The sequence below is a fragment of the Podarcis cretensis genome (genome assembly GCF_951804945.1).
Source record: "Podarcis cretensis genome assembly, chromosome: 11".
Taxonomy (NCBI): Eukaryota; Metazoa; Chordata; class Lepidosauria; order Squamata; family Lacertidae; genus Podarcis; species Podarcis cretensis.
Genome location: NC_137180.1, coordinates 39,148,618 through 39,176,272, shown reverse-complemented (window position 1 = coordinate 39,176,272; position 27,655 = coordinate 39,148,618). Strand labels below are relative to the sequence as shown.

General features: G+C 38.0%; 1 protein-coding gene across 11 annotated transcripts in view; it reads left to right on the top strand.

Annotated features, from left to right (window-relative positions):
- Nucleotides 1-27,655, top strand: part of MAST4 (microtubule associated serine/threonine kinase family member 4) — a gene marked incomplete at its 5' end in the record, with an annotated part of 204,094 nt that overhangs the window by 141,853 nt on the left and 34,586 nt on the right. For 7 of the 11 annotated variants that reach the window (XM_079995268.1, XM_079995267.1, XM_079995263.1 and 4 more), the window contains 10 exons: nucleotides 1,258-1,327; nucleotides 4,604-4,624; nucleotides 5,610-5,688; nucleotides 10,108-10,265; nucleotides 12,376-12,451; nucleotides 13,947-14,156; nucleotides 17,720-17,821; nucleotides 19,916-20,048; nucleotides 23,246-23,313; nucleotides 24,221-24,306. In XM_079995268.1, coding sequence (XP_079851394.1) covers nucleotides 1,258-1,327; nucleotides 4,604-4,624; nucleotides 5,610-5,688; nucleotides 10,108-10,265; nucleotides 12,376-12,451; nucleotides 13,947-14,156; nucleotides 17,720-17,821; nucleotides 19,916-20,048; nucleotides 23,246-23,313; nucleotides 24,221-24,306 — 1,003 coding nt within the window. The remainder of the gene's footprint in view (nucleotides 1-1,257; nucleotides 1,328-4,603; nucleotides 4,625-5,609; nucleotides 5,689-10,107; nucleotides 10,266-12,375; nucleotides 12,452-13,946; nucleotides 14,157-17,719; nucleotides 17,822-19,915; nucleotides 20,049-23,245; nucleotides 23,314-24,220; nucleotides 24,307-27,655) is intronic. The other 4 variants (XM_079995269.1, XM_079995266.1, XM_079995273.1 and 1 more) reach the window with 1 other exon arrangement.

Here is a 27,655-nt window from a genome sequence, read left to right as displayed (position 1 = left end):
ATTACTCTTTAGTACACACACTAGATAATTATTTGCTACCTTTAAAACTAAATAATGTTGTCAAATAGAAAAAGACAAACCTTGCGTGCAATAACTCAACTTTATTCCCTTGAACAGTGTAATCTTGTTTCTATATATTGGACTGTGTGCTTATCAAAAACTTAGTGGGTTGTGTGTTTCTCTAGAAAGATGATTATGTATTTCTTGACAGACACCACTGCTCATAAAAAGAACATTCTTGCTTGTGTCGCCTTTACGTTTCCCCTGTAGACAGACCACATGCTCTAATTATGCATCTGAGAGGCAGGCTGGGATAGTGGTGAACTTTCCCTCAACAGCTGCCTGCCAAGCTTTCTCAGTGTTCAGCAGCAGGTTGAGTGGTCTAATGTGAGAAAGTAACAAGGCCCCAAAGGAAATGTTCTCTTCACAATGAGCAGTCACATCTTCATATCATTTAAGATCACCTCCCCATGCCTTGGTCTTACCAGTCCTGGGAATAACTTTCTATCTAATTTTCATGGTTTGCTTGTTGGCATATAGAATGGTTTTTAAAGGAGGAGGGGGGCAAGAAAAATGTTGAGAAATAACATTTTTAAACTGTGGATATCAGTGTTTATTGCAAATGTCCTTAAATGCTGATATATTGAGAACAGATATATACATATTTTATATACTTTTTTTAAAAAAACAGAGTTTCAGTCTTAATATTCTGCCCCCCCCAAACAGAAATATTTCTGTAGCTGTGGTGAACTAATTTTGGTTGAGATGATGTAATAATTGTTTTTATTTTTTTGTTATGTCTTTTGTGTTCTTGTTTTGTATTTTTATGTTATATATTATGTTTTATGTTATATTTAAATATTTAGATGAAGGGTGGTATACAAATTCAACGAATAAAATAATAAACACATTTAAAAAATATTTAGAGAACCACAGATAAAAAGCAGGATGGAAGTTAAGAGTCTGGCTTCCATTTTATTTACATTTTAGATAATTATATTTTATTTATTTACTTTATATGCCACTCCATAACAAAAGCAATCAGGGCAGCACCAAGCGAGCCCAATGTATATGGCTGGAATAGAAACTGAAGGTTACACTATCTGACAAACTTTGTCATTAAGCACGATACGCATTAAGTGCTATACAAACAAATGATAATCAGAGCAAAATACGTTTCTGAGGATTTTCAGTGAGTCTTACTATGATTGAACGACACTGTAAATAATTTTCCTACTTTCTTCTGTTTCTCACCAGGGAGCAGTCCTCAAGATAGCCCTAGAAATTTTTCTCCTAGTGCCTCAGCCCACTTTTCTTTTGCACGAAGGTAGGATGGGTTTGTGTGTATTTGATGTGTCATAATTAATAGTGGGGAATCATGCTTCGCTTTGCATTTATGCATTTATAATATGCTGGTGGAGGTAAGAAACACCAATATATGTTGCATTAAAATGCAGTTCAATTTATAATAGTCTTCACAACTTGCTTCTTGACACTGCTAATTTCTTGCAATATCTAAAGTTCATTCATATAAGAACCAGGATTATCACCTCTTTCCCTTCCTTCATAGTAATTTAATTTAATTTAATTAATTTTAAAAAGACTAGAAAACACGTATAGAATTTACAGCGGCCTGTAATCCAGCCTTTGCAAAACTGTACTAGTGAATTATAGGAACCCAGAATTGTAGAGTTGGAAAGGACCTTGAGGGTCATCTAGTTCAACCCTACAATGCAGGAATCTCACCTTGATTAGATGGCCATACAACCTCTGCTTAAAAACATCCAAGGAAGGAGAGTCCATCACTTCTCATGATAGGTATCAGTACATTCTAAAACCTTCCACTCATAAATTGGTATGTGCTATTTAATGCGGCATCTTGAGAGAGAGTCCTTTGACTTCAAACTAGCTCTTCCACAACTGTAATGATACGTGTGTTGTTATGGGAAATACTGAAGGAGTTACCTACCTCAGTGATTTCCAAAACCAGTTTCCTACTACACTGAAAGGAGCCAACTGGGGTGGAGTACAGTATGGGAATCTGTCAAAAGAGATTGTCACTACATTGTCATTCTGCAGAACTATTAATTAAGCCACAATGGTGTGTAGTGAGTCACCCAGAGAAGAGCTGCCATTGTTGATTAGGGTGACTCCACTGATGAAGATGCCCCTAGCAGAACGAAACCCAGAAAATACGACAGAGTGAAAGTTGTGTTAGAAAAAGAGTGGGTCCTGCCTCATCTGGCATAGTATTTGTCTACCTAGGAACCCCTTTGTGAGGATTAATTTTTGTATAGTTCTTGGAAGATGCATTTGTGATTGTATAGTACTCTTGCATCAGTATAAGTGATCTGTTGGTCACCTGAAGAAAATGAACCCATTCTATATAAAAGAAACCAGTGGTTTCTAAAAAATTGTTATTTGAAGCATGCACAGATAACCAGCTGATATGTAGCATGAAATTCAAATGCTACACCTTCCTCCCCACCTGTCTCGGCAACCATAAATAGATGTGAAAATAACATTAAAACTGGAATGTTCAAACATGATAATTGTCAAATGCTGGACAATGACCCCCTTTCTCTAGTGGATTCAGTAACCTGGGTAAGAAATACCTCTTCTCCAAATAACTGCAGTCTCCTGCAGTTTTTGCCTGTGATCTTTTCTCTTTTTTCGGTGAGTGAGAAGAAAGCCACAAACCTGAATACAATTCCATTTGTCACGGCCTTATAAAAACCATATAAGTATTAATGTTGGGAGAGACAGATGCATAAAATGTTACATCTTGATTATATACAGATTTATTTGAAAATTCCGATTGATTTATCTTGCAGTTTCTATTCTTTCAACATTTTCTTTAAGGATATACTATTCCTTCCCAATTTATTTTCCATCTTCTTTTCATATTTGTTCAGAAACATAAACCACTACTATGTATTTCAGAATAGCTGATTGAAAACTAATTTACATTGTGTGTCAGTTTTATACACCAGAGGAAATACCAATAGGAAAAAAAATAGAACTGTAGCATAATAAATTGCATTGATTCTCTGAGTTGTGACTGCTACCATGGGCAAAAATCAAAGCCAGGAATGCCCCTTCTTCTATTTGTATATAGGAATTTCCCATTGTAAAGACTAAGTTTTGCCTTGCTCATAGAATAAAACAGAGGATCTTATGCACATGTTTTTTATTGAAAGCCCAACCCAAGAGTTTTGGGAATGAAAAGTGATTGGTTCATCCAAACTTTGCTCATTTAAAAGAACTGTACATCTCAAAAATCTGAAAAAAACGTCTACCTAACTACTGCCATTACGTGTTTAGGATATGTGTTTTAAATATTTAACATTATATATTTGTGTTCATAGAAATGTTTCTCCCTGAATTACTACTTTCGGCAACAATCTATTTTTCAGTGAGGAAATAATCTGTTCTTTAGAAAGAGGTTCTCGTCCCCCCGCCTTCTAGATTAGAGCAAGTCTTACACAATGCATTTTCTTCATTGCTTTGTTTTCATAGCTTAATGAGCATGCTAGAAGTGGCAAAGTGCCATTATACCAGCACTCCCTATTTACCCCTCTCCAATATGAGTGAAATTGTCATCACTCTAGCTGACTGCTGTGCATATAGTAAAGATCCTGAAATATATGTGAGGATACATCACAATATGAGACTTAGTTTTCACACCATGCAAGTGAAAAAGTTGGCAGACCAAAAAACATAGTATGGTAACATGAAAGGGGTGACTGTCTAGTCCACAAGACCATCAGTGGTCCATTAACTTCATTTAGATGGTCTTTGGCATGCTTGTAAAGATACAATTAAAAACATTACAGCATCTAACACAGCACGTTACAATTGTTCCAACAACTAGAAAAATAATTAAGTGGTCCATGAAGACCCTCAGCAACCAAGTGGTCCACAGGGGGGAAAATTGGGAACTACTGATCTATTCAACACAGCAGTTTTCTTTAAAACACAACGAATTTCTAATAAGCAAAAGTTCATACATCCTATTACTGAATGGACGCCACTGGTTGCTCTTCTGGCCTTCTCTGGAAACGTAGCAAGACTGGCATCTCCCTATTTTTCAGGGGAAATAGGGCTTCATGGGACTTCCACTTTAGAAGTCACCTTGGTCTGACAGCACTTTGCTGTAGCATTATGAAAAAAATCACCAACAGGGTGTTTGTGTAAATAGAAGCAGGTCATTGCACTTACCAAAGTTGAGTAAAAGATAGAGAATGGGCTTTGAATAAACAACAAAGTTGCATCATTCAGTTATGTCAGGGATGGAGAACCTGAGGCCCTCCTTATGTTGGACTCCCAACTCCCATCAGCCCCAGCTGCCATGGATATTGATCAGGGATTATGTGAGTTGTAACATGACAAAATCTGGAGTACCACAGATCCCCCACCCCAGAGTTGTGTTTCTTTTAACATCTGTTGTAAAATTGAAATATCTTTTGCAAAATGCCATGCAGGGTACGTCCCCATATATTTTGAAGCTGTCTATGCTGATTGTCATGCACTTATATTTAGAAAGTTGTTGTTCTACTTCTTCATTTGTTTTTTAAATATACTTTGCGCAATTATAATGCAGTCATGGGCATCGAAATGAGAGGTAACTGTCACGAAAACTTACTATTCTCTTTTTGTGGTTTGTTAATTTGATTGTAAATTTCTGACTAGGATTGCCAACTGCCTAGAAACAAACCAGCCAAGCCAGGGTTTTCCCTTTTTCTCAAAACAGTGTTGCTGAAGTGGGGTGGGGAAAGCTGATTAACTATTAGTTAAGCAGCACTATGTAACCTTATTGCATACACAGGTCACAGGAGTCACAAAAATGTAAAAGGCTCTCATTCACCACTGGAGCCCAGGAAGACAGCATTGAAGAAGCTCTCTTCACCATTGATGCTGGCAAGCTTACCTGCTTTGCCCCCCCCCCCCCGGCACTGATTAGCAATCACAGAGCTATCAGTTGTGTTGGATGCAGACAGTGCATATCATGTGTATGTTATTTTCTACTTTTGTCTGTGAAACAGTTGTAGCCTCCTGTTAGACATGGATGGTAGTGCTGTAGCAGAGGAATTATAAACACAGGCACTATAACTGCACATGTTACATGAGCATAGTATTTAGGCCTCATCCAGCTGAAAATTTGAGTTGGCAGTCCTATGTCTGAATGTGGACTACATGTAGCAGAATTTGAAATTGTCCTACATGGTAAATGTTTTGTTCTACCAAAATTTATAATTTTATGAAAATGTTTAGTTTTGCAAGTCAACCTTCTGTAATTCTGGGTGCATTTTAGATGCATTTCCATGTACATTCCATTTTCTAGCCTGTCATTGTTGTGCATCTGTCTCTCCTCCATCCTGTTCCTGTTTAGCATTGTCTCTAACCGATATCCTAAAACATCCCATTCACAGTTGGATTATTCCATGTGCTTTTTTTAAAAAAGTGCCTTGTAAGAACGCTTGCTTATGAGTTTGTCTGTATTTCCTCATGGTACACCACAACATTTCGTGGATTCTATTCCAACAGTTTTTGTATAATACTGTAGTGTTAACAGTTATCTTATGTGGCTTAACTCAAATTTCCAACAGGACTGATGGACGACGTTGGTCACTGGCATCTCTCCCCTCTTCTGGCTATGGTACAAATACTCCAAGCTCAACTGTTTCAGTAAGTAACTATCTATAAATAAATAAATAGCTTCTGCTTGTTATATATTCTCAGATTCAGCCCTTGTAAGATTTTAAACAATAATGTAGACTTCTACTAGTATCTACAGTTGGGGTAGGACTATAGGGAGATAGGGGAGGCTCTATCCCAGCAATACCATCTATTAACATTTTAAAGGATTTTGATTGGGTCGCCCACCCCACTATGCTTGTCAAAATATTTACTATTTTAACTTTTTCTGGCAATGAGTTCCCCCGCTCCTTTCTCATAATTCATACAATAGATGCTGTCTGCTGAACTTGAAGGAAAAAAATTAGGTGCAGTGCTTGAAAACAGTTACAGGCATGCTAGCTAATAAGTAATTGTTAAGGCAGCCTCACTGACATAATAGAGAACTTGCACTGATCCTCTGCCCAAAAATGCTATTCAAGTAGAGCTGTATTTCTAACAAATACACTTTTTTTGTTATTGTCCCTCCTTCAACAGGCACACCGTGTGTTATAACCACTGTTGATTTCCCTTCTTTCATATAATATACAGTACAACATGATAGTATATTTTATATATGCCAGAAGGTACTTTGTATCCTCCCATAACTCACTTTCACTTTGAATTTTTTATTTAGCAGGATTCCATGCATCGCTTAGCTATAATACAAATAGTTATTTTTCCCGTTACACGGTTTGGGGCCCATTTCCCTTGGAGTAAATCCATGTTCTATTGAAGCCAATCATTTTCACTGCAAGATAGGTTTGGATGCCTGAATAATTACATATTCATATCTTGATAGGTACAACCTGGCTCTTCATACTAATTTTTAAGATTAGGTGACGTTTAGATAGCTATAAGAAAATACGAACCACAGTTAATCTACTGGTAGGTTATTAAGAGATCACAGCATAAATTGCCATATTCTGTTATTGTTTTAAACCTTCTGGAAAATAGTTTCATGTAAACTGTTATGTTGAGAAAATTAAGAAAAAGCCTTTGAACTATCTATTATTGGGAAGATGGCTCTGAATAATAAACACAGATAAAATAAAAACTGACAAATTGCCAACTGGGTCCAGATGGCATTCGCCAGAGAGTTCTCAAAGAACTCAAATGTGAAATGGCTGATCTTCCAACAGAAATATGTAACTTGTCACTCAGATTAGCCTTCATACCAGAGGACTGGAAAGCAGCCAATATAACACCAATTTTTAAAAAGGCATCCAGGGAGATCCTGGAAATTACAGGCCAATTTGCTTAACGTCTGGCCTGGGAAAACTAGCAGAAAGTCTTTTTAAAGATAAGCTAACCAAGCATATAGAAGAACAAGCCTTGCTGAAGCAGAGCTGGCATGGCTTCTGCAAGGGCAAGACCAGTTTCACGAGCTTATTAGAGTTATTTGAGATTGTGAACAAGCTCACAGGGGTGATCCAGTTGGCATAGCATACTTGGGCTTTCAAAAAGCTTTCAGTTAGGTCCCTCACCAAAGTCTCCCGAGTAAGCTTAGCACTCATTGACTAAGAGGAGAGGTCGTCATATGGGTCAGGGGTTGGGTAATTAGCAGAAAACAGAGAGCAGGAATAAATGGGCAGTTCTCTGAATGGAGAAAGGAGAGTCCCCCAAGGATTGGTATTGGGACTTGTGCATTTTAACTTGTTTATAAATGAATTGAAGTTAGGGGTGAGCGGTGAGGTAGCCAAGCATGCTAATGATATTGTTTGAGTTTGTTAAAGCAAAAAAGAGATTGTGAAATGCTCCAACAGAAATGAATGGACAGTAATGCAGTTCGGTGCAAACAAGTGTAAAGTGATGCAAAACATTCTAATTTCACACACACACATATATATGCTCATGTAGTCTGAACTTGTAGTGACTGACCATGAATGAGACCTTGAGGTTGTAGTGGACAGCTCGATAAAGATGTAGTTCCAGAGTGTGGCAGCTGTGAAAAAGCATTATGACAATCTCATAATGCTGTTATACAAATCTGTAGTGTGACCACAATTGAAATACTTTATACAGTTCTGGTTTCCAAACCTCAAGAAGAATGTTATAGAGTGGGAAAAGATTCAGAAAAGGGCATCCAAAATTATTGAAGAGATGAAGCAATTCTCCTGTGAGGAAGGGTAGCAGCATTTGGAACTTTTTAGTTTAGAGAAAATGCAAATAGGAGGTGACATGAGAAAAGCTTATCAGATTATGTATAACATGGAGGAACTTGTGAACTAAACCAGAACTTGTGAACATCTGGTGAAGCTGAATATTGGGAGATTCAGGACAGATAAAGGAAAGCGTTTATTCACACAGTGCACATTTAAACTGTGGACCTATGGGCACCAACTTAGATAGCTTTAAAAGAGGATTAGATAAATTCATGGAGGAGAAGGCTATCAGTGGCTATAAGTCGTGATGGTTATGCTTTACCTCTTCTGTCAGAGGCAATATGCCTCTGAAAACCAGTTGCTGGCAATTGTAGGTGGGCAGAGTGCTGTTGCGCTCAGGTCCTCCTTGCAGGCTACCCACAGGGAGTGGAGGACCTTGGGGTCTCAAATTTCAGCAGCGGCCTGTGCAACCCCCAGAATTGGCGTTCCTCACCTCTCATGTTCCATTCTAAATCATATTTGTGGCATTCCCAAGGCTCCAGACCTAGTGTGATCAAACCAGTCCCACTCCCCTAAATCTGCCACAGCCTTGTGGTTGGCCACTACATGAGCAAGATGCTGGACTATAAGGGCCAGTGATGTGATCCAGCATGACTCTTCTCACACTTCTTAAGCAGGCATAGGCAAACTTGGCCCTCCAGATATTTTGGAACTACAGTTCCCATCATCCCTGACCACTGGTCCTGTTAGCTAGGGATGATGGGAGTTGTAGTCCCAAAACATCTGGAGGGCTGAGTTTGCCTATGCCCTGTTCTTAACTGATCAATCTGAAGCTGTCAGCATAAATCACTTAACTTAAGGATTGTATGTAAGCATAGGTAAGGTAAAATTAATAGAAAACTCCTTTGCTCATTGCTTTTTCATCCTAGATTTTAAACAAAGAGGATAGTATTTCAAAAGAAAATCTATTCATAGTAATATTCAAGCAAGCAACTATTTTGGTCTTCAAGATTTATACAGATGTGTAATGGTTCTAGGGGTTGCTCGTGCGTAAGCCGGTGCAAACACCTGGCTGGATTGCCTGAGTGAACCTTTTCTGTCCGGACAGCCACTCACCCGTGGCTGCCTCAGTCGCTGGCAGAATCCATCAGTGGGTGTTTCTTAAACTTCTTCCAGCAAAGAAGCTCTTTGACACCTAGTCTCCACCTACTCTCTCTGCGCGAAAGCCTTCTGCGCAAGGAGGGCGTAGGCAGTGGAGGACCCCTACTCTCCCCGCTGGTCCCCGGCAAGGAATCATGGGACCGCCTCGCCGCCTCCCCCATCTGCCCCCCTTCTCCACTGGTGCTACGCTGATTCTCCTCCCCAGAAGATGGGCTGCCTCTCCCAATCCCGGGATGCTCTCTGGAATCTCTCTGGATTTTGCTCTCTCCCTCCGGCACTGATGGCAGTTCCCTGACAAGATGTTTGCTTTGTGAATCTGAATAACTGACTGAACACATGCTTGGAGACTGCATAGAAAATTTCTGTAAGGCATTTCTCCAGAAAGGTGAAGTATTGCTGCCTCGGGATTTAGAAGCAGCAGCAACCTGTTAGAAGGAAACGAACTGTTGCTCCCCATCATGTGTTCCTTCTGCAAAGCAAATGTGCCTCTTTACTACACCAAAGTAAATATCCATGTAGGAAAGTGTATTAAGTGGAGTGATAGTGGAACATAGGAATATAGAAATCTTCCTTATACCAAGCCAATCCATCAAGCTCAGTAACGTTGACTCTCACTGACAGCAGCATTCGGAGGTTTCCAGTAGGCGTTATTCCCAGCTCTACATGGGAAACACCAGGGGTTGAACCTGGGACTTTTCATATGCAAAGGATGTGCTCTACCACTGTGTTATAAGCCTTCCTCAAAATTGCTTCTGAAAATTGCTTCTGTAACTTTCCAGCGCATCATCTTGATAAGTCACCTTCTGCACCAAATTATCTTTAAAGTTGCATTACAGCACAGCAAATCAAAAAGGATAGCTGTAGTTAATGGATGATCATGTTATACTAGTTTCATACATATGCTTAGCAGTTTTGTCTGTTTTAAATCCAAGGGCTGAGAGAATACACAGGAAGGGTCCTTGAAATTGCAAGGCTGTATCTGTACAGATGCATATAAAGTGTTTGTATGATGTTATTGCTTCTATAATCTCTTTAAGGTTGCATTTTTATTTTCTGTGTTCAGAAAGTTTAGGAATAAGGAAGTTATTCTGTGTACAATCCAGACAAATGTTTAACGTGACTTTATGGTTATGGTACGAATTTATCTTCCACATGTTTATTGCAGTCATCCTGTTCCTCCCAAGAGAAGTTGCACCAGTTACCATACCAACCAACTCCAGACGAACTACATTTTTTGTCTAAACATTTCTGTGCCACTGAAAGCATTGCCAGTGATAATAGATGTAGGACCACTCAAATGCGGCCACGATCCAGAAGCCTGAGGTGGGTTGACCTGCCAGGAAATTGAAATGATATCTTCATGTGGAAACTCATGAGAAACTATACTTTTTATGCATGTTACTATAACATTATTTTATATTTTGTTACCTTGTTTAAAAGCATTTCCAAATCTCTTAATATTTTGGGCAGTCTTCATGAATGTAAAACATGAAAAACAGTAAAGCAATACAATAAATACGGAGATTCAAAACATATAACAGGGTCCAAAATTGTGTGTCAGGGAAAGTCTGGATAAAACGGTATGTTTTTTTGTGTGTGCTTATACTAAAGTTTGAACTGCAGTAAAATATAGAGCTAATTGTGTCTTATGCTTTTTTAAAAAATGCACATTAGTTTTCAAATGGTCTTCCACTAGCCTTGCCCTTAGAAATGTGAAATCATGACCTTCACAATTAAGTTTATAATTTTCATTTCAGTTGCTTCCTAGCTTAATAATCTTCAAAATGTTCTCAGTATATCTATTGAAATGATTGAAAATGTGCTGCGTGGCAACATAAATTATTCAGAATTCCTACCATCACAAAAAAGTATTTAGTTTAAATTTCTTCCTCTCCCAAAGTTCTGAGTACATTATGGTGATTAATAAGAAAAGCTACATTCACAATCTGTAGAGAAATAGACTACTTGTTGAGAAACCAAATTATAGGGTGATAGGTTTGCTCTTTTCAAGAGTTTGAAGTTCTCTTGTTCTCAGTAGAGGTGAAGCTTGTCAACAAAGAGAAAGAAATATAGGTGATCTTTTCATTTGTTCAGAACTAAATCAAAATATTTAAGGTATTAGTTTAATATAAAACTAGTGTCTCCAGAAACTACAACTTGCAGAGATTTCCTGCCTTAGCTCATAGATTGAAATGTTACATTCTTCTGATTCCCAGTTATCTGAGAAGGATAAATTTTATTCTGAACTGTGTTGCATGTATCCTGGAGGCTGTGGTCACTCTCTAGATTTAATGAAACAGCAGCTCCTTATGAAAAAACAGTGAGTTGTAGTGTTAGTGTCAGCGTAAACAAGTCAGTCTAATGTAAATGGGCACTTTGCTCCTCTTGTACCACCCCCACTCCTTAATTTCCCTTAGCCATATAGAGGCTTGAGAGGGGACAAAATGCAATAAGCAAATAGATTCTGGATGAAGTAGAAGGAGGACAGTAGCTGGTAGAACCTGTCTAGAGTGACATAGCTGGTGTGCAAGAGTCACAACTGGGTCCTGTTATTCAGAGGTCAGTAGGCTCTGTTGCATAAAATGGAATTCTCCAATAGTCAACATGTATACTTATCCTGAAATTCGGTGTCTTTTGCACAGTCTCCCCACCCCCCAATGAAAACGCAGTGCAACTACATTACATTATATTTCATTATATTACATAACATCTTACAGAATTTGGCCACAGGCCTAACAAAACAGAGCAGAGATTCTACTTTAAAGATAGTTGATGAGGATTTAGTGATATGTGTGCATTAGAACCTGTTTTCCCAGTTCATGTAAACCTGCTTTATGTAGTTTTAGAACCCGCAGAAATTATTTTGATACAAGGGGCCTATCAGGTGCCTAGCCTTAGGAAATACATACTCGCTCGTTCTTCGTTTCTTATAAAGTAGGAAAGGTGGAAGCAGCCTTTTGCATCTGCAGTATTTAGGAATGAGTTCAAAAATATTGTGCCCCTCAGACTAGCAAATGCATCATTAATTAAGTTAGTCTTAAAATGTCACAAGACACTGTTGATTTTGCTGCAGCAAAACTAACATGCCTACACCTCTGGAAACAGGGAGTGGACTGACTCCCAGCTCTTGAAAACATTGTTTTTATCAGTTTACAAAAAAGCATGTTCATAGATCAAGCTGGCTGACAGGGGACAGGACAGAAAACCAGGTTGGAGGGTTGACTAGAATGGAGTATTGCAGAGGAAGGCATGGCAGACAGACTAGAACAGTGACTAAGACCTCTTCACTCTGCCACATTTCGTTGCAGCCCCCCTTGTCCTGTAGTAATAATAATACTGACTGCCTACAGAAGAGAGTACATAAATTATAGACCTCATTTTCAGTTCATTCAATACAATATCCAAGGGATGATTGGCTTTGCTTTACTTGCAGCCCTGGACGTTCTCCTGCCTGCTGTGACCATGAAATCATTATGATGAACCATGTATACAAAGAAAGATTCCCAAAGGTAAAGATGAATATTCACTGCATTCTAAAGCTGACTTGATAAGAAATCTGTGTTCTAAAAAAAGGTGTTCTGTTATATTTGGTATATTAGATTAATTTAAGCCAAAAATGCTATCATAAAGCAACAATATTCTTTAAAATATTTGTCAGCTGATCTGTCTCAGAAACAATCATGTCAAAGTTGCATTATAGTTCTCGTCGCTTTCCAAAAAGCTTTGGTTTTATGGTAACAGTTACACAGGGTACATAACCTTCTAGAAGGTTCTTTGGCAGTGTAAGATGCAATGACAGGACACAGAGCCCAGATAATTCCTTGCAAATACATGGAATCCTGGTGGAAGCAGCATGTATAACTTTGTGGAAGCAACTTTTGCAAGTGTGTGCTTTAGAAATATATGTTTATTTTTAGTGTAGATATTATTAGTATTGAATTATCAGAGTAACAGGGCTTTTTGTGATTGCTGTACAATTATGAAATGGAATTGCTCTAGCATTCAGGAAGACCCATGTCTTAATTTTAAAAAGGAGGTTTTAAAAACCTGTCTTTTCTCAAAACATTTGATTTGTGCATTGGTGAGTTAACTGCATTTAACTGGAGTATGGTTGTTACTGCTTTATGCTAGTGGTTTTAATGTTGTTTGTTTCGCTGACTTGACTATGTGCTTTAAAAGGTTTTATAATGTACTACAGTCCATTTTGTGGAGGATTTCCTCTAAAGAGAGTATAAATGTCTTTTAAAAATGCCAGGTCGTTTGAAAGAGGGATAAAATTTTACCTCTTTCTACAGCCCAGTTTGCACACCACATTAAACCATAGTTTAAAAGAAGCTGATTTGATGTGAATGAGCAGTGTGCTGTTGTATGCTGGTCAAAAGTTTTCATGATACTCTTTCTCCACTCCTTCTGAACTGTAGCTAAAACAAGCTAAAGTGGTTACTTCTGGTGGTTTGTTTGGAGCAAACAAACCACAAGCCCCTGCTTTGGACTACATGACAAGTCAGACTCTGGCTGGTTTTGTCCTCTGTGTGGTAGCAGCACAAACTGGAGAGGAGTGCCACAAGAACTTTTGAGTAACGTGCACAAGCACATTGCTTGTTCACATTAAACCATAGTTGGTTTTAAACTATGTTTTCATGTAATGTGAAAGCCAGGCTAGTATGTATGGCCTATATGATCACCATCTGTGGCCTTTTTAGAAATGGGCAGGATATATATTTAAATAAATTTATTAAAGATTTCCTTTGGTTACAAAAGTACATGCATTGTCTCTTTTTAATGCATTTCTTTATTCTCCTATGTGGGGGTTGTTGCCTGGTTGGTTGGTTGTAAGTTGCTTTATCCCTGGGGAAGATAAAGCAACTATCCAATCAATCAATCAATCAATCAATCAAGTTTACAGGTTCAATAAATTTCTGTTTTGTCTTGCAAGGATTTTAATTTAAATCTTAAGTATGTTTAATAGCTTCTTGATTAAACCCATAAAACTTATTTTGATAGGCTACTGCTCAGATGGAAGAGCGACTTCAGGAGATTATCACCAACCACTCTCCTGATAACGTCCTTCCCTTGGCAGATGGAGTTCTCAGTTTCACCCACCACCAGATCATTGAGCTGGCTCGTGATTGCTTGGATAAATCTCATCAGGGCCTCATCACCTCACGATACTTCTTTGAGTTACAGCACAAATTGGATAAGCTCCTACAAGAGGTATGAACCACATAAATACGGTTTAGAAATTGCTGAGATATGTTAGTTGAAGAAAATGCAGCTCTGGAAATAGTTATGGCAACTGACCTATAAAAATAAATACATAAGACACATACAGCTCTTTAAGTGGGTCCGGTCAGTTCAGTGACCTTCGTGGTTGTCTAAGGGACCTTAAAGCATATTACTATATAATTGGCATATGAAGTATCTGAAAGCTAGCTTATTTTATCCTAGAATGTAACTTAGGCAGTCCCTCTGTGCCTCCGATGAAATAGTCTTATACTCTCCTCTGTCGTAGACAAAAGGAATATTATATCCAAGTTTAATTTTGTGCAGTCTAATAATTTTTGGCTAATTTTATACAATCTAGTAATAATTGTGTGGCTAAGGAAAAGCTATACAAAAGAATGTGAATGTGAAATTCATTAGACTTGCAGAAGGCATTGAAAATCTGCATTACATGTACCAAGCCCTTCCACCAGCCAGATTTCCTCTTAGTATATTTCACCCTTCCTCCTTGGGTAAGAAAGCCTCCTCCATCCACCATGTTGGCAAGGTGGCTCAAAATGTATAATTGCATCATTCATTTGCCTCCATCCATCAAGATTTTTGCTCATTCAGCAAGAGCAGAAGCTACTCCAGCAGCATTTTCCTTAAATGTGCCTCTGCAGAAAGTCAGTCAGTTGGCTACATGGGTTAGTCCCAGTATCTTTTTAAGCCTTATAAGGTGGATTTTTATGCTTTGGCCAAGGCAGCATTCATGATACATGTCTTATTGCAGGGGTCAGTGAAGGTTTTGTGGCTTGGGCTGGTTGACAGTCCCGCAGATGCCGCAGTGGGCTGGAGTGTGTGTGCTGCACGCACGCATGCGCAAACACTATTTCTGGCACTCCTTCTGGTGCGGAGGAGGTGTGCGCAGCTTCCCACTGGCTGCAGCCAATGGGAAGCCAGCTAGTGTCATGGAAGGCGGTCCCTGCTCTGCTCCGCGCTCATTTAGTGTGGTGCACAGGAGCTGACCGAGCGGGTGGCAGGGGTCCATGGGCTGGTTAAACAACCCCCATGGGCTGCTTGTGGCCCATGGGCCTTAGGTTGCTGACCCCTGTCTTATAGCATGTTCTCCTAGTTCAGAAGGCAGACCTTCATTTTACATGAATCAGCTTAGGTATATCACACCTGATGTCATTTACATGCTTGAGGGAAGAGACCATTGGTCCTTATTTGTGAATTTGTTTACTGTATTAACAAATCATTGAACATTTTGATGAAGATGAGTACAGGCAAAATTATTACATGTAGTTTAAGTGTATCACAGACCTGGGTATGCCTTCTGTCCAAGTACAACGTGAAATAATATTTCTGAATTGTCCATGGTCAAGTGCTATTAAAATGTTAGCAAAAATAATAAGGTTTTTGAATAATGCTGAAGTTTTAAAGAACATTTTGGGATTTTAAAAAAAAGGCTTGGGTTTGCACGATGTTTGGTAACATTAAATTATTGATAAGAAAATTGATTCCAAAGTACACTTTTAAACAGTATCTTTGAGCTCAAACTGAGCTTTTATGGTTTTTATTTAGGTGTCCTTTATTCCCAAGTATGAAAACTCCCATTTTTGCTACCTTTATAGTGTTCATTTCAACATAAATCCTTGCAGGAATGCCTGCTGTTTGCTGGAACTAAATTGTGGGAACACACTTTGGGTTTCTGATGATGCAATTGTTGTCAGTTCCCAGCTGTGACATTCAGTGGATAGCTGTGTCTCCTGCTGCTTGGCACATTGTTATTGCTTTGCATGGCTAAGGGAAGTCACAAGGCATCTGAGCAGCTGACATATTTGTATTAAGGTCAAGGTCAATTTGAGTTTAATGTTTTCTTGGAGCAACCTCCTTTTACTTTCCTGGGATCTTTTTGTTCACAAGCTCACCTACTGTTGCAGGTTTAAGCATCTGATACAAATAGTAATGCATTCAACATACTAATGTTTGCTAGACTGGAATAGTGAAAATCATTTTTCCCGTTTTGTTTCTTCTCTCAAATTTGCCATACAATAAAATGCAATAATCTATACATACTGCCTTTCAACTTCTAGGTGTTTAAAAAAAACCTATCCTGAACTTAATTTTTCATATTGTTTTAATTAAGAGTTAACATGTATGGGATTTTAACTCACAAGTAAAAAAAATATTTTGAAAAGTAAGTTTCTAGTAATGCAATCAACCATCTAATTTGGATTGATTCAGATTCACACTTGTGGATATCTACCAGTACACTGGAGAATAAGTTGTGAATGTAATTTGAACTTTATCCTGCAGCTTCTATTATTCAGACAAAGAAGTGCCTTTTTTGCGATATGAACAAAGGAGCGTCAATATCCTTCAGCCAGGAGAAGCAACATATGGCTTCTTTGCATTCATTAGGTCTCTGAAAGTCTATTCTTTGTTACTAGACAAAAAAAAGTTTGAAAGAAATTTGGAATGCAGTACAAAACCTCTTGCAATTTCTTTCCCAAGCTTTTTCTTTCTTCAAAAAAGTGCTCTTTTTGTTCCCATTCTTTCACATTATACTTTCAATTTCTTTTCTGATCATCTACTGAATTTGCCATCCCAGTAATTCTGCTTAGATTACTCACCTGCTATTTCCCCCCATGTACATTTTATTTGCTGCTGCTTCCACAGATAGAGGTAAAATGTTTACTCCTAAGGCAGATGATTGCACAGCTCAGATCTAAGGAAATTTGCTCTCATCCAGCAGTGGCAGTCCATGTGCAGAAGCAAGATTCCATCCATAGATTGCTTTGCTAAACATAATCTGTGAGCACATAAACATACAGTGTTGGTTTTTTTTTTTAATAAAAAAAATCATTAATCCAGCACCTATGCTATTCCAGCAGTGATTCTTAATGAACTGAGTTCATATTTCTACCACATGTATACAGTTGGACAGATGTTCACCCTGAGATGCACATAGCAAAGGCAAGATTCAAATGTAAGAACTAACTAGTTTGTACTGTCAATCCTGACATTACAGTTCATTGTTTGGGGTGGTAGGGCGCACCGGTGCCTGCATTAATATGGTTTGGAGTTAGCTAAGCTACCAAACAGTTAGCATTGATTTAGCTATATGACTTACCTATAAATGTTATCCTTGTTTTTTCAGTAAATCCAGAGCAACTTATGATAACATTCAAAACAAAATTAAAGAAGAACTCCTCACAAAACCATTTCCTTACAAGCCCTCTTAAAACTAATCTGCCAAATATGTGTACCAACTATGGGTTTCTTTCTACAGCATGACTATTCTACTAAGCTTTCTCTTGCACTTGCACTAAGATGCTCCCCTTACATAGGAGATGGATGGACACACACACACACACAGGCCGTGCATTTAACAACAGAGGCATTGGTATTATCAACATGGTGGCTATGTTGAGATGGTAACCCATGTGACTGTAGAAATGATTGTGTTGGAAGAATATACAGTTCATTTCACTGTATTACGTTTGGTTTGTCATATTAATTCTTTCTCTATGTCTATATATAACATCAAGTCTCTTTTTCTTTATCAGGCCCAAGAACGATCAGAAAGTGGAGAACTGGCATTTATTAAGCAGCTCGTCCGAAAGATTCTTATTGTCATAGCACGTCCTGCTCGCTTACTGGAATGTTTGGTAAGATTATGCTTTTTTAATCAGTTGGGTTGCCATTGAAGGTCAGTGGAAGGGCTCCAATGAATGAGTACTTTTCATTCAATATTGTTGCTTTTAGTACATTTTTAGTATGCCCCCCCAACAACGAATTGCAGGCTTAGATTGGGATACAGTGTAAGCATTTAATACTGGTGAAATTGTTTTTTATTTGCCTTTCTTGATCTCTGGGAGCAAGTGAGTGAAAGCTAGGAAAATAGAATGCAAATGTTTGAACCATGTGGTCTGTGGATTGAATGCATATGTTCTGCTTTATCTACTCTATTGGTTTATTGAAAGATAGTGTTTTGGCTGGTAGGTGTGTAGTGTTTTTACGCCCTTTGTTTTATCTTTTGACATTTTCAAAGTTAAGGTTTTATTTCTTCACAAGCATCGGTTTCTGTGTATTATTACCTGTATGCCAGAAGTCCATGCTCTTATATTTTTGATTAATAATTATATACCTGTTTGGGAGACACTCTGCAGGTCTCCGTGAAATCAGTTGCTTACCGTGGAAAAAGCTTGCAGCCAGCCTCATATTTTACTAAGCTCCAAGTAGCTTATCACTTCATGTATTTATAGGTGTTTGGGATGAGGGTCATGGTGGGGAAAGCTTATTAGGAGCGATAGGTGAATTCTCTAGTGGTCTGGTTTGGAATGGGTCCATTTAAATCAGATTATTTTAATGGATGTCTGCTAAATTTCCCAAACAAATACTATATAAAATCAGATTTGTTCCAAGTTTATTAGGCATGAGTATTTTCCTCACAATGTAATTAGGGATGAAATGGGGCCTAGAGATTTCCCTGCCACACCCATTTATGTGGGGTGGGGGCAGCAGAAAAAAGGTGTTGCATAACCATTATGGCCTCTAGTAGTAGTAATAGTAGTGGTAGTAGTAGCAGTTGTTATTTTACAATTTTTATCGAAGTGATTCAAACAAAGCAATGCAATAAAAATAATGGAAGTACAAATACAAATAAACGAAACGAAAAAGCAGTTCAGTATAGCTGGAAGAGACTTAAATCATATGAGGAAAGGTTACAACGTTTTAGAAAAAGGCAAGTAAATGGGTGCATGATGGAGGTGTATAAGGAGCAAAGAAATTTGGCACCGGCTGTTAGGTGGCTCTTACCCAGTGCACATCAGCGTCGACTGCTGTCACAGATATCCCTTTAAGGAGTCTTGTATGCACTTCCATTTTAGGACTGTCTTCTGTTTTGAAAGAGAGAGGGAGAGGTGGTTTTGATGAAACAGACTGATAAAAATGGGGAACAATAAATCACCTTCAATACATCAGTTCCATCACAAAATGATTAGCTGGAGGTTTGTGGGGGAGAGAGAGTGTGTGTGTCTGCAGCTGGCTTTGGCACTGAAAGGATTTTGCCTTCCCCATATCAGTAATCAGTCATAGGTGTTAATAGAACTTTAACTTGTCACCATGTTTGTTGTGAGCATTGAGGAGAGGCAGGACTGAGGAGGATCACCATAAGAAGTCTTGCGGGAGTCACACTATGGCCCCAGGTTGGAGAGCTGCTTTTGGCCACAACATACCCAGGTTGCTCACAGAACCCTCAGAAGGGGCCATAGTAGGCTTAGTAGTCAGAAAACTCCCTGAAGATTTACACTCAGGATGGTGACGGGGGCAGCAACGTTAGCCAACAAACAGGTTGCTCAGTGTTTGGATCGTTGCAAAATTCTGGCAAGCTGTAATCAATAAAGCTGCCTTCAGTCAGTCTACATTTAGTCATTACCCCAAACAATAGAACTCGCTGTGCACAGTACACAAATATATATGAACGGAAACATTTGAATTGCAAAAGGGAAATAATGTGAAATCTGCTAGAATAAAACTGAAATAATTGGAATTTGTACACTCTCTAAAGTTTAGATTTTGTTGTTATTTCCCTTTGATTGCAATGATAAGCCATTCCAAAATGGTTGTGGCAGTGGTGGTGTTTTCAGCATGTGGGGATGCTATGCATCAAAATTGTTATCATAAGAAAGGCATCTTAATGACTTGCAACAAAATTAAGTAAACACACAAGATCTCTGCAGTGATTTTTCTTTTCTTTTTAGGAATTTGATCCTGAGGAATTTTACTATCTTCTTGAAGCTGCTGAAGGACATGCAAAAGAGGGACAGGGCATTAAAACTGACATTCCTAGATATATTATCAGTCAACTGGGATTGAATAAGGATCCTTTGGAAGGTATGAGAATGCCATGGACTAATAATAAACAGCTCTTAAATCAAGTTTATTATGTTAGCTAGTTCTACTTTCTTTATCTAGTTTACTTCAATCTTTATAATGATGTACAAACAGCATGGAATAAAATATATAATATTTTATCTATCAAGTGTTAGAAAATAGCAAGTTGTTAGGAAGAAAAAGGAAGATAAAGGATAAAGCCAGTTCATTTTTCATCTCAGGAGGTGCATTGCTGATAAGGGAAGATATGACTGAGCTTCTCAATGCCTTCCCTCATTAAATGTTTTCATGGTGGAAATTTGTGGTGCGACGTTTAGTGGTTTTGAGAAAAGCAGGGACAGCTGCAGGTGAGGTCAAGTCATAGGGCAGGATAAACGAAGGATGATGTGAATATAAGTTATGTTAGAGCATATCAAAACATTCTTGGATAGTCTGAATAATTTTAATATGATTCACTCAGAGAACCAGAAAGAAGTCATTGGGCAAATCTCAATAGTAAAGGGGGTAGCAGCATAGATAAAAGTAACGCTTTTGAGATGGGTTTTTGTATGTTAATCTGATTTAAAAGAAAATTTCAGGGCAGTCCAGAGGTATGAAGTAAGTGTGCATAGAATTTCAGCCTTACATTTAAGTAAATGATCACACTCTCTATCCTTGTATTTATATAGAACGAGCCACACAGAAATCTGTCTCTAAGCAGATACAATTCTTCAGAACAAAAGACATATAGACTACATGGCCAAAGCTTTTGGATTATGGTCTTAGGTTGCTATTGACTACTTAGTTTTATACCAAAACATTAAATATGGCATGCATTCCTCTCTAGAAAATGTATTAAACTCCCATGGGAAACAGGTTAGTCTTCTTGCCTATTTAAATCAGTATAGCAAATTGCCCTGGTTTAAAACAATCCTCTGGTTGGCACATGGGGATAGAACATGGAAATACACCACTTATTGACCTTCTTTAGTATTCTTTAGTATTTTTGAAGGATGAGGACAGCTTGTGTTCCCCGCAAAAACATGCAGTACCTGTTTGCATACAGATTCTTAAATAATTTATCCATATAGTTAATTTATTGCAAGGTTTCATTTCTTCAGGCTAATCAAACAGTGATTTAAGCCCACTTGCCTTTTTAATGTTAAAACCATATAAACAAAATTGGACTTTGAATAGGACTGTATTGTAATTATGCATGTTACAACAACGTTAGCATGCAGTGGTGCTTTCTGTTGCATACTTCTGAAAGTTATCTAAAGAAACATGCAATCCCATCTGCAGATTTTGAAGCATGTTAATAATTTTGTTGGTATGTAAATTCAAACACATGGAAATAAAAGAAAACACATTTATGAAACTATAGGGGAGACTCGCGTTTCTCTGTCCCAGCTTCTGACAACCTAGCAGTTCGAAAGCATGCCAGTGCAAATAGATAAATAGGTACCGCTGTGGCGGGAAGGTAAACAGCGTTTCTGTGCGCTTTGGTTTCCGTCATGGTGCTCCGTTGCACCAGAAGTGGTTTAGTCATGCTGGCTATATGACCCAGAAAGCTGTCTGTGGACAAACGCTGGCTTCTGAAAGCAAGATGAGCACCACACCCCATAGTCGCCTTTGACTGGACTTAACCATCCAGGGGTCCTTTACCTTTACCTTTTACCTTCATTGTTAGTATCAGGTCAGCTCTAGTTGACTAAGTTTATAAAAACAAGTTTATAACAAGGATATATTTTCAGTTGTAAGCGACTGAGCCTCTTAATATGACAATGAAATTTGTTTTCCAGTAATTGTGCTTAGGATTTCAGCCTTTATGTTTTTCCTCCTTTTTGTTATAGTTTCTAAAGTATCTTTTCTTCAAGTGAAATGATGCATGCAGTACTTCAAGATAATGCCAGATAACCTATACTGTACTGAAAGCAATAGCACAACAGATTCATCATTTATTGGAGCCTGGTTGTTGTATTTCAGAAATGTTCCCTGGGGAGAAATGTTTCCCCATGGCTTTTAAATTACCATATTTACCTTTTTGAATCATGAGTCTTTAGAAATGGTTTAAATCAATGGAATAAAAAAGCAGATGTTTAATGGTATTTAGATGAGTTTTAAAAAATGTCTTCAGGCATTGCAAAATGGTTCCTTAACTTCCTGCTTCAAAAGCTGACTCGTGGTTTCATTCCATTACTACCTACTGTTTACAAATAATGTGTGTTTCTCAGATAATGGTTATTTTGCAAAAGTAATGTTTAAAACGGAACCATTTTAATTTTCTTATTTATGAATATAATTTTTGGATTGAAAAGGTTGTCAAAGTACATTAATGGCTTAGGTCTTGCCAAGCCAAAAAAGCGGATGGGAAAACTCACTCTCAGCAGTTCCATGATAAAATCCCATATTTTCTAACTTACTAGTAAAACTAATACAAAGTTTTTTGTTGTTGTTGTAGGTGGCCTTAACTTAAGTGAGGAAACATGTTGGCTTTGATTTAAAAGAAACACCTACGTTCATTCTTGACTTGGATTGTATTAATGATTTCTTCTCTGTGTGTGTGTTTAGTTTATGAATTGGTTTTTGCTGTTATGGGATGGTTTCCTTTGTGTTTTATTTTTTAAAGCTGATGTGAGGATGGCTATACTTTGCCTCCACCGTTGGAGGCAGCTGAAAACCACAGGAGGGGAGAGGGCTCTTGTGCTCAAATCCTGCTTGTTGGTTTCCCATAGGCAACTGTTTAGTCACTGTGAGAACAGGATGCTGAACTAGATGGACTGTTGACCTGATTCAGCAGGCTCTTTAAGAACATAGGAAGGGCCTGCAGGATCAGGCCAATAGCCCAATATTGACATGCATATACTATGGATTGGATCCTGATATGCGCTCAGTGGAGGTACACTAGTGCTGGACAAATGGGGCAAGGTGAAGATTTTTGCCATTTCCTCTTTTCCAACCACCTTAAAATTTTATCAGGGAGGTGGCACTACAAACACATTTTTTAAGTATTACTTTCATTAGCGTGACTTTGTATTATTTGTTCTTACACCAGTTTAAATGAAGATGTAGTTGAACTTCAAAAGTGTTATGCCTTAAGTAAATTGTATTTCCCTGTATCAGTTAAAACATTGCACCCTCTGTCTTTTAGCCCATTATTTTAATAAATATTCAAACTGTATTCTTAAAATATAGTGTACTTTGTTTTTATATTGTAGAAATAGCCCAGCTAGCAAACTATGACAGTGGAACTGCAGCAACTCCAGAAACTGATGAATCAGTTAGTGTAAGTCTTTTGCTACATTGGCCTATGTTTTCTTATAATGAGTTCAAAATAAACAGTTGGCTGTATTGTTTCATTTCATTATCTTATAAAAGTGTGCGGCATACATCCTATTTTTCTTTAGTAATCAATATAAATGTAGCAGTTATATGAGAAATTAGTTTGGAGGGTTACTTTCTTTATTCTCTTATTTATGTATTTAGTTGTAATCAAAGACCACTCTTTTTTGACAATATTATTTTTGCTTTATAGTAATATAAAAAATAAAAATAAGTAATTTGTGCATTTTGAGAAATAGAAGAGAATGGTTATCTGCACTGCCATTCTATTCATTAATCAAGCAATTTGTCCAGTAAGAGAGCACTTCTAGGACTCAGCACCTAGACATTCTGTCGTTGTGCCCATAACCTAGGTTTAAGGTGCCATTTAGCTCCTAGCTTTCACATCTCAGTTTCTAACACCGGTTCTAAGTACAGTGGTGCCCTGCAAGACGAATGCCTTGCAAGACGGAAAACCCGCTAGACGAAAGGGTTTTCCGTTTTGGAGGCGCTTCGCAAAACGAATTTCCCTATGGGCTTGCTTCACAAGACAAAATGTCTTGCGAGTTTTTCCGACTTTTTTCCCCTTTCCCCCCCTTTTTCTAAGCCGCTAAGCCGCTTATCTGCTTATCCGCTAAGCTGATAAGCTGCTAAAAGCCGCTAAAAGCCGCTAATAGCGCTAATCCGCTAATCCGTCAATAGGCTTGCTTCGCAAGACGAAAAAACCGCTAGACGAAGAGAATCGCGGAACGGATTCTTTTCGTCTTGCGAGGCACCACTGTAGACCCACTTCGTATACAGTGGTATATACTGTGGTATATTGCAACTTTTTATGCCTAGTGTAACTGGATTTCTTTTCTTTTCTTATAAAGAGTTCCAATGCATCCCTTAAACTTAAAAGGAAGCCTCGTGAAAGTGATTTTGAGACAATTAAGCTGATTAGTAATGGAGCATATGGGTGAGTACTCTTATAATAAATAAGGCTCATAGCTTTTGCATGCAAGTTTGTATACTGTTCAAAATGAAACTGCTTACTTCTTGGCTGGTAAACAAGTTTGTATAGAAAAATGTAATTAAATAATTCTTCTTTTGGTAATGAAATGAATAGCTCTTAAATGGGGAAAGGGGTTCCCATTTTATTATTATTATTTTATCTTTGGTACAACTTCTGCTTAAAATAGAGTTCTTTACCTTGCATAATATGCAGCACATGCATAAAGCTTATGTTGAAATCATTTGTCTTTTTCATTGTTTTTTCATTGTTTAGTGTTAACAAAACACATTCATTGGTTTTCTTTATTTGTTTGGGTTATTAATGCTAAGTTCAGAAGGTTAGAATTCTGATCCCCTGTGTTCAGTCAAATTGGACCACTATTTCTAAGTAAAAAGGTAGCACTTACTAATAACTTAGCTGTTAAGAATTTTAGTACCATTAAACAATAATTATACTATTTCTTTTGTGGATGCAAAGCAATAAACTGTTTCACAGGCACTTAATGCTGTTTATTACTAGTATAAACTGAAAATAAAGTTAATGTTGTCAGACAACATTTTTCCTTTTGGTGTTTTCCAGGCCATTAATTTTCTGCAGTCCCATAAATAAGGGAGGTCTAGCTTATGGTTCATTGATTTATTTTCAGAAATGTCACCGGGTATATTTTTCTGATGTAGTTCATTAATGTTTTTATTATGATAGTGTAACATGCTGTTTCTTCCAAATGGAAGCATTTTGATTGAACCAAATATGTATGTATTTGGTAATCAATGACCATTAGGTCCAGTTGTGGACGACTCTGGGGTTGTGGTGCTCATCTCGCTTTAACTGGCCGAGGGAGCTGGTGTTTGTCCACAGACAGTTTTTCCGGGTCATGTGACCAGCATGACTAAGCCACTTCTGGTGAACCAGAGCAGCACACGGAAACACAGTTTACCTTCCCGCCAGAGCGGTACCTATTTATCTACTTGCACTTGACGTGCTTTCGAACTGCTAGGTTGGCAGGAGCAGGGACCGAGCAATGGGAGCTCACCCCGTCGTGGGGATTTGAACCGCCGACCTTCTGATCTTTATTTGTTTGGTTCTGTTATGGAATTAGGTGCCTTCATTAGAGAGCTTACATGCTGTGTTTCAAAATATAATTCTTGATTTTGGCATAATTTGGCATAAATTTATCAGATTTATTAAGTTTGATCAATTAAATATGTGAGCCTTTTCCCTAAGTTTCAGTAAGTATGTTTTTTAAAAGCTGGCTGAGAACTGGAGGAATAAATTCATTTGTATGGGGGAATAAATTCATTCATGTGAATTAAAATACTTTATATCACATGAGATACACTAGGCTATTGGGAATGAATGGTTGAGAATATACAAGAAGTTAAACAAGCTGTGAATCAGTAAACATGTAGGATGCAGGCCAAGTCATTAATATCCTCACAAGCTGTCTTGTCTAAGACTTTCCTCTGTAAGCCAGATCTTGTGTTTCTTGTGCATAAATTGTTTGTTGTTGCAAATGCAATGTGTTCTCTCCCCCCCTCCCCAATTATTTTAACCTCAGAACAGAAGTTTCATTCACAATTGTTGCACTTGCTTAATCCCTCATTGGTATGTTTTGGTGAAACAGTTCAATAGCTATTTCTAGTTTTGTTGAAGGTTACATAAATACAGTTGCTGTGCACTACAATTAGGTCTTCTCGAGACTTTGCTAGTGAGCAGCAGGGAAATAAACATATGTGGCTGATACATACACAAAATAATTAACAAAACCTATTGTTAGTTGTGTTGCTTTAAGTTTGAGAGGGGTGATGCTCTTTCGCTTTTGGGATTAAAGGAAGAGTGCTTATTCTCATTTTTCCTAGTAGAATAGAAAGCATTTCTAAATAAACTATCTAATTTGTAGAGATTACTATTAGCACTGTGGGGAAAATATTTCAGATCTTGTCTTTGCCAGTGTAGGGACACTTCTGCCCTATTCTCATCCTAATGAGCCATCCATAATGGGTTAGATCTAGACAAGGTGGCGGGGATTATTTTTGCCCCTTTCCCCTGCAGCCCCCACCGGCCAGTCCACTGTCCCTCAGACCTTGTGGGGGGCCGGACTATATTTTGAAAAAAATATATGAATGAATTCCCATGCCCCACAAATAACCCAGAGATGCATTTCAAATAAAAGGGCACATTCTACTCATGTGAAAACACGCTGGGCCGGATGTGGCCCCCAGGCCTTAGTTTATCTACCCATGTTCCAGAGGGTATCCCAATCTCCTAAGCAGTGGTATAGATTTTGGGGAGGAATAGGGGTGGCAGGCAGAAGTAGGAATCTGAGAAAATTGCCTCCTCTTCCCCAGGTCCTCCAGCTGGCCACTACCCTGCATCCTGTGTTTTCTGAGGCATATTTTGGAAAATATATTCTCAACAGGAGCTCCATTTGGGTGTAAGGCATGTGTTTTTAATAAAAGGGAAATAAATGAATTAACATTATTAATTTATTTAAATGCCAGTGGAGGACAATTTGATTAAAAAGGGAGCACAGAAATCTTTAATGCAAATAAATAAATGACCTGCCCTAAATATGGTGCTCTTAATGAAGTTTTTTGGCCTGTAAACTGACTGAAAGCAGAAAGCAGGAAGATAATTCTTTTATATGTAAAAATATGTTTTTCTAAGGTTAAATCAGTCAAGTGAAAGAAGGAAAGCATCACTGTGTTTTTGTTTATGTTTATCAAGCTGTTGTGCAGACATAGTTGGCTGATAAACAGCTCTTCTTTCTGATGCTCAGATTTAAAAGACGCTTACCTTATGTTTGGCCATTAGCTTTCCAATGTAGTTTGACTAGATTCCAAAGAACAGATTTGTGAACAAGGGAGTGAACCTCAGGTACTTTGGACTGCTACTGCAGAACTGCTTGTCTCTATTTAGCACTAGCAATGACTACAAAGGAAACCAGACGTCAGTCTCTGGCTGTGTGTGATTTTCTGCTGTGTGAACATGCCCATTGGCTGAAGCTTGACCTATATGCATGAGTTTTTCATAGCATTCCACTTTAAAAAAAACCAACAACTTTTAAAAAAACTTTATCAAAAAAAGTATGGATAAACAAATATGTGGCTGGATTCAGACATGTGCATACTTTAGAGTAGACCTATAATAATACGTCCCATTGATTCCAATGGGTCTATTCTTAAGTACATTTGGATCCAGCCTATAGAATTAAATAGAAGATGTAATAATGAAAATGAATTGAGGAAGAATTGGAAAAAAGCAAATTAGATTAGGAAAATCAGTAATGTCAACTGTAATGTGGAACCGTCAC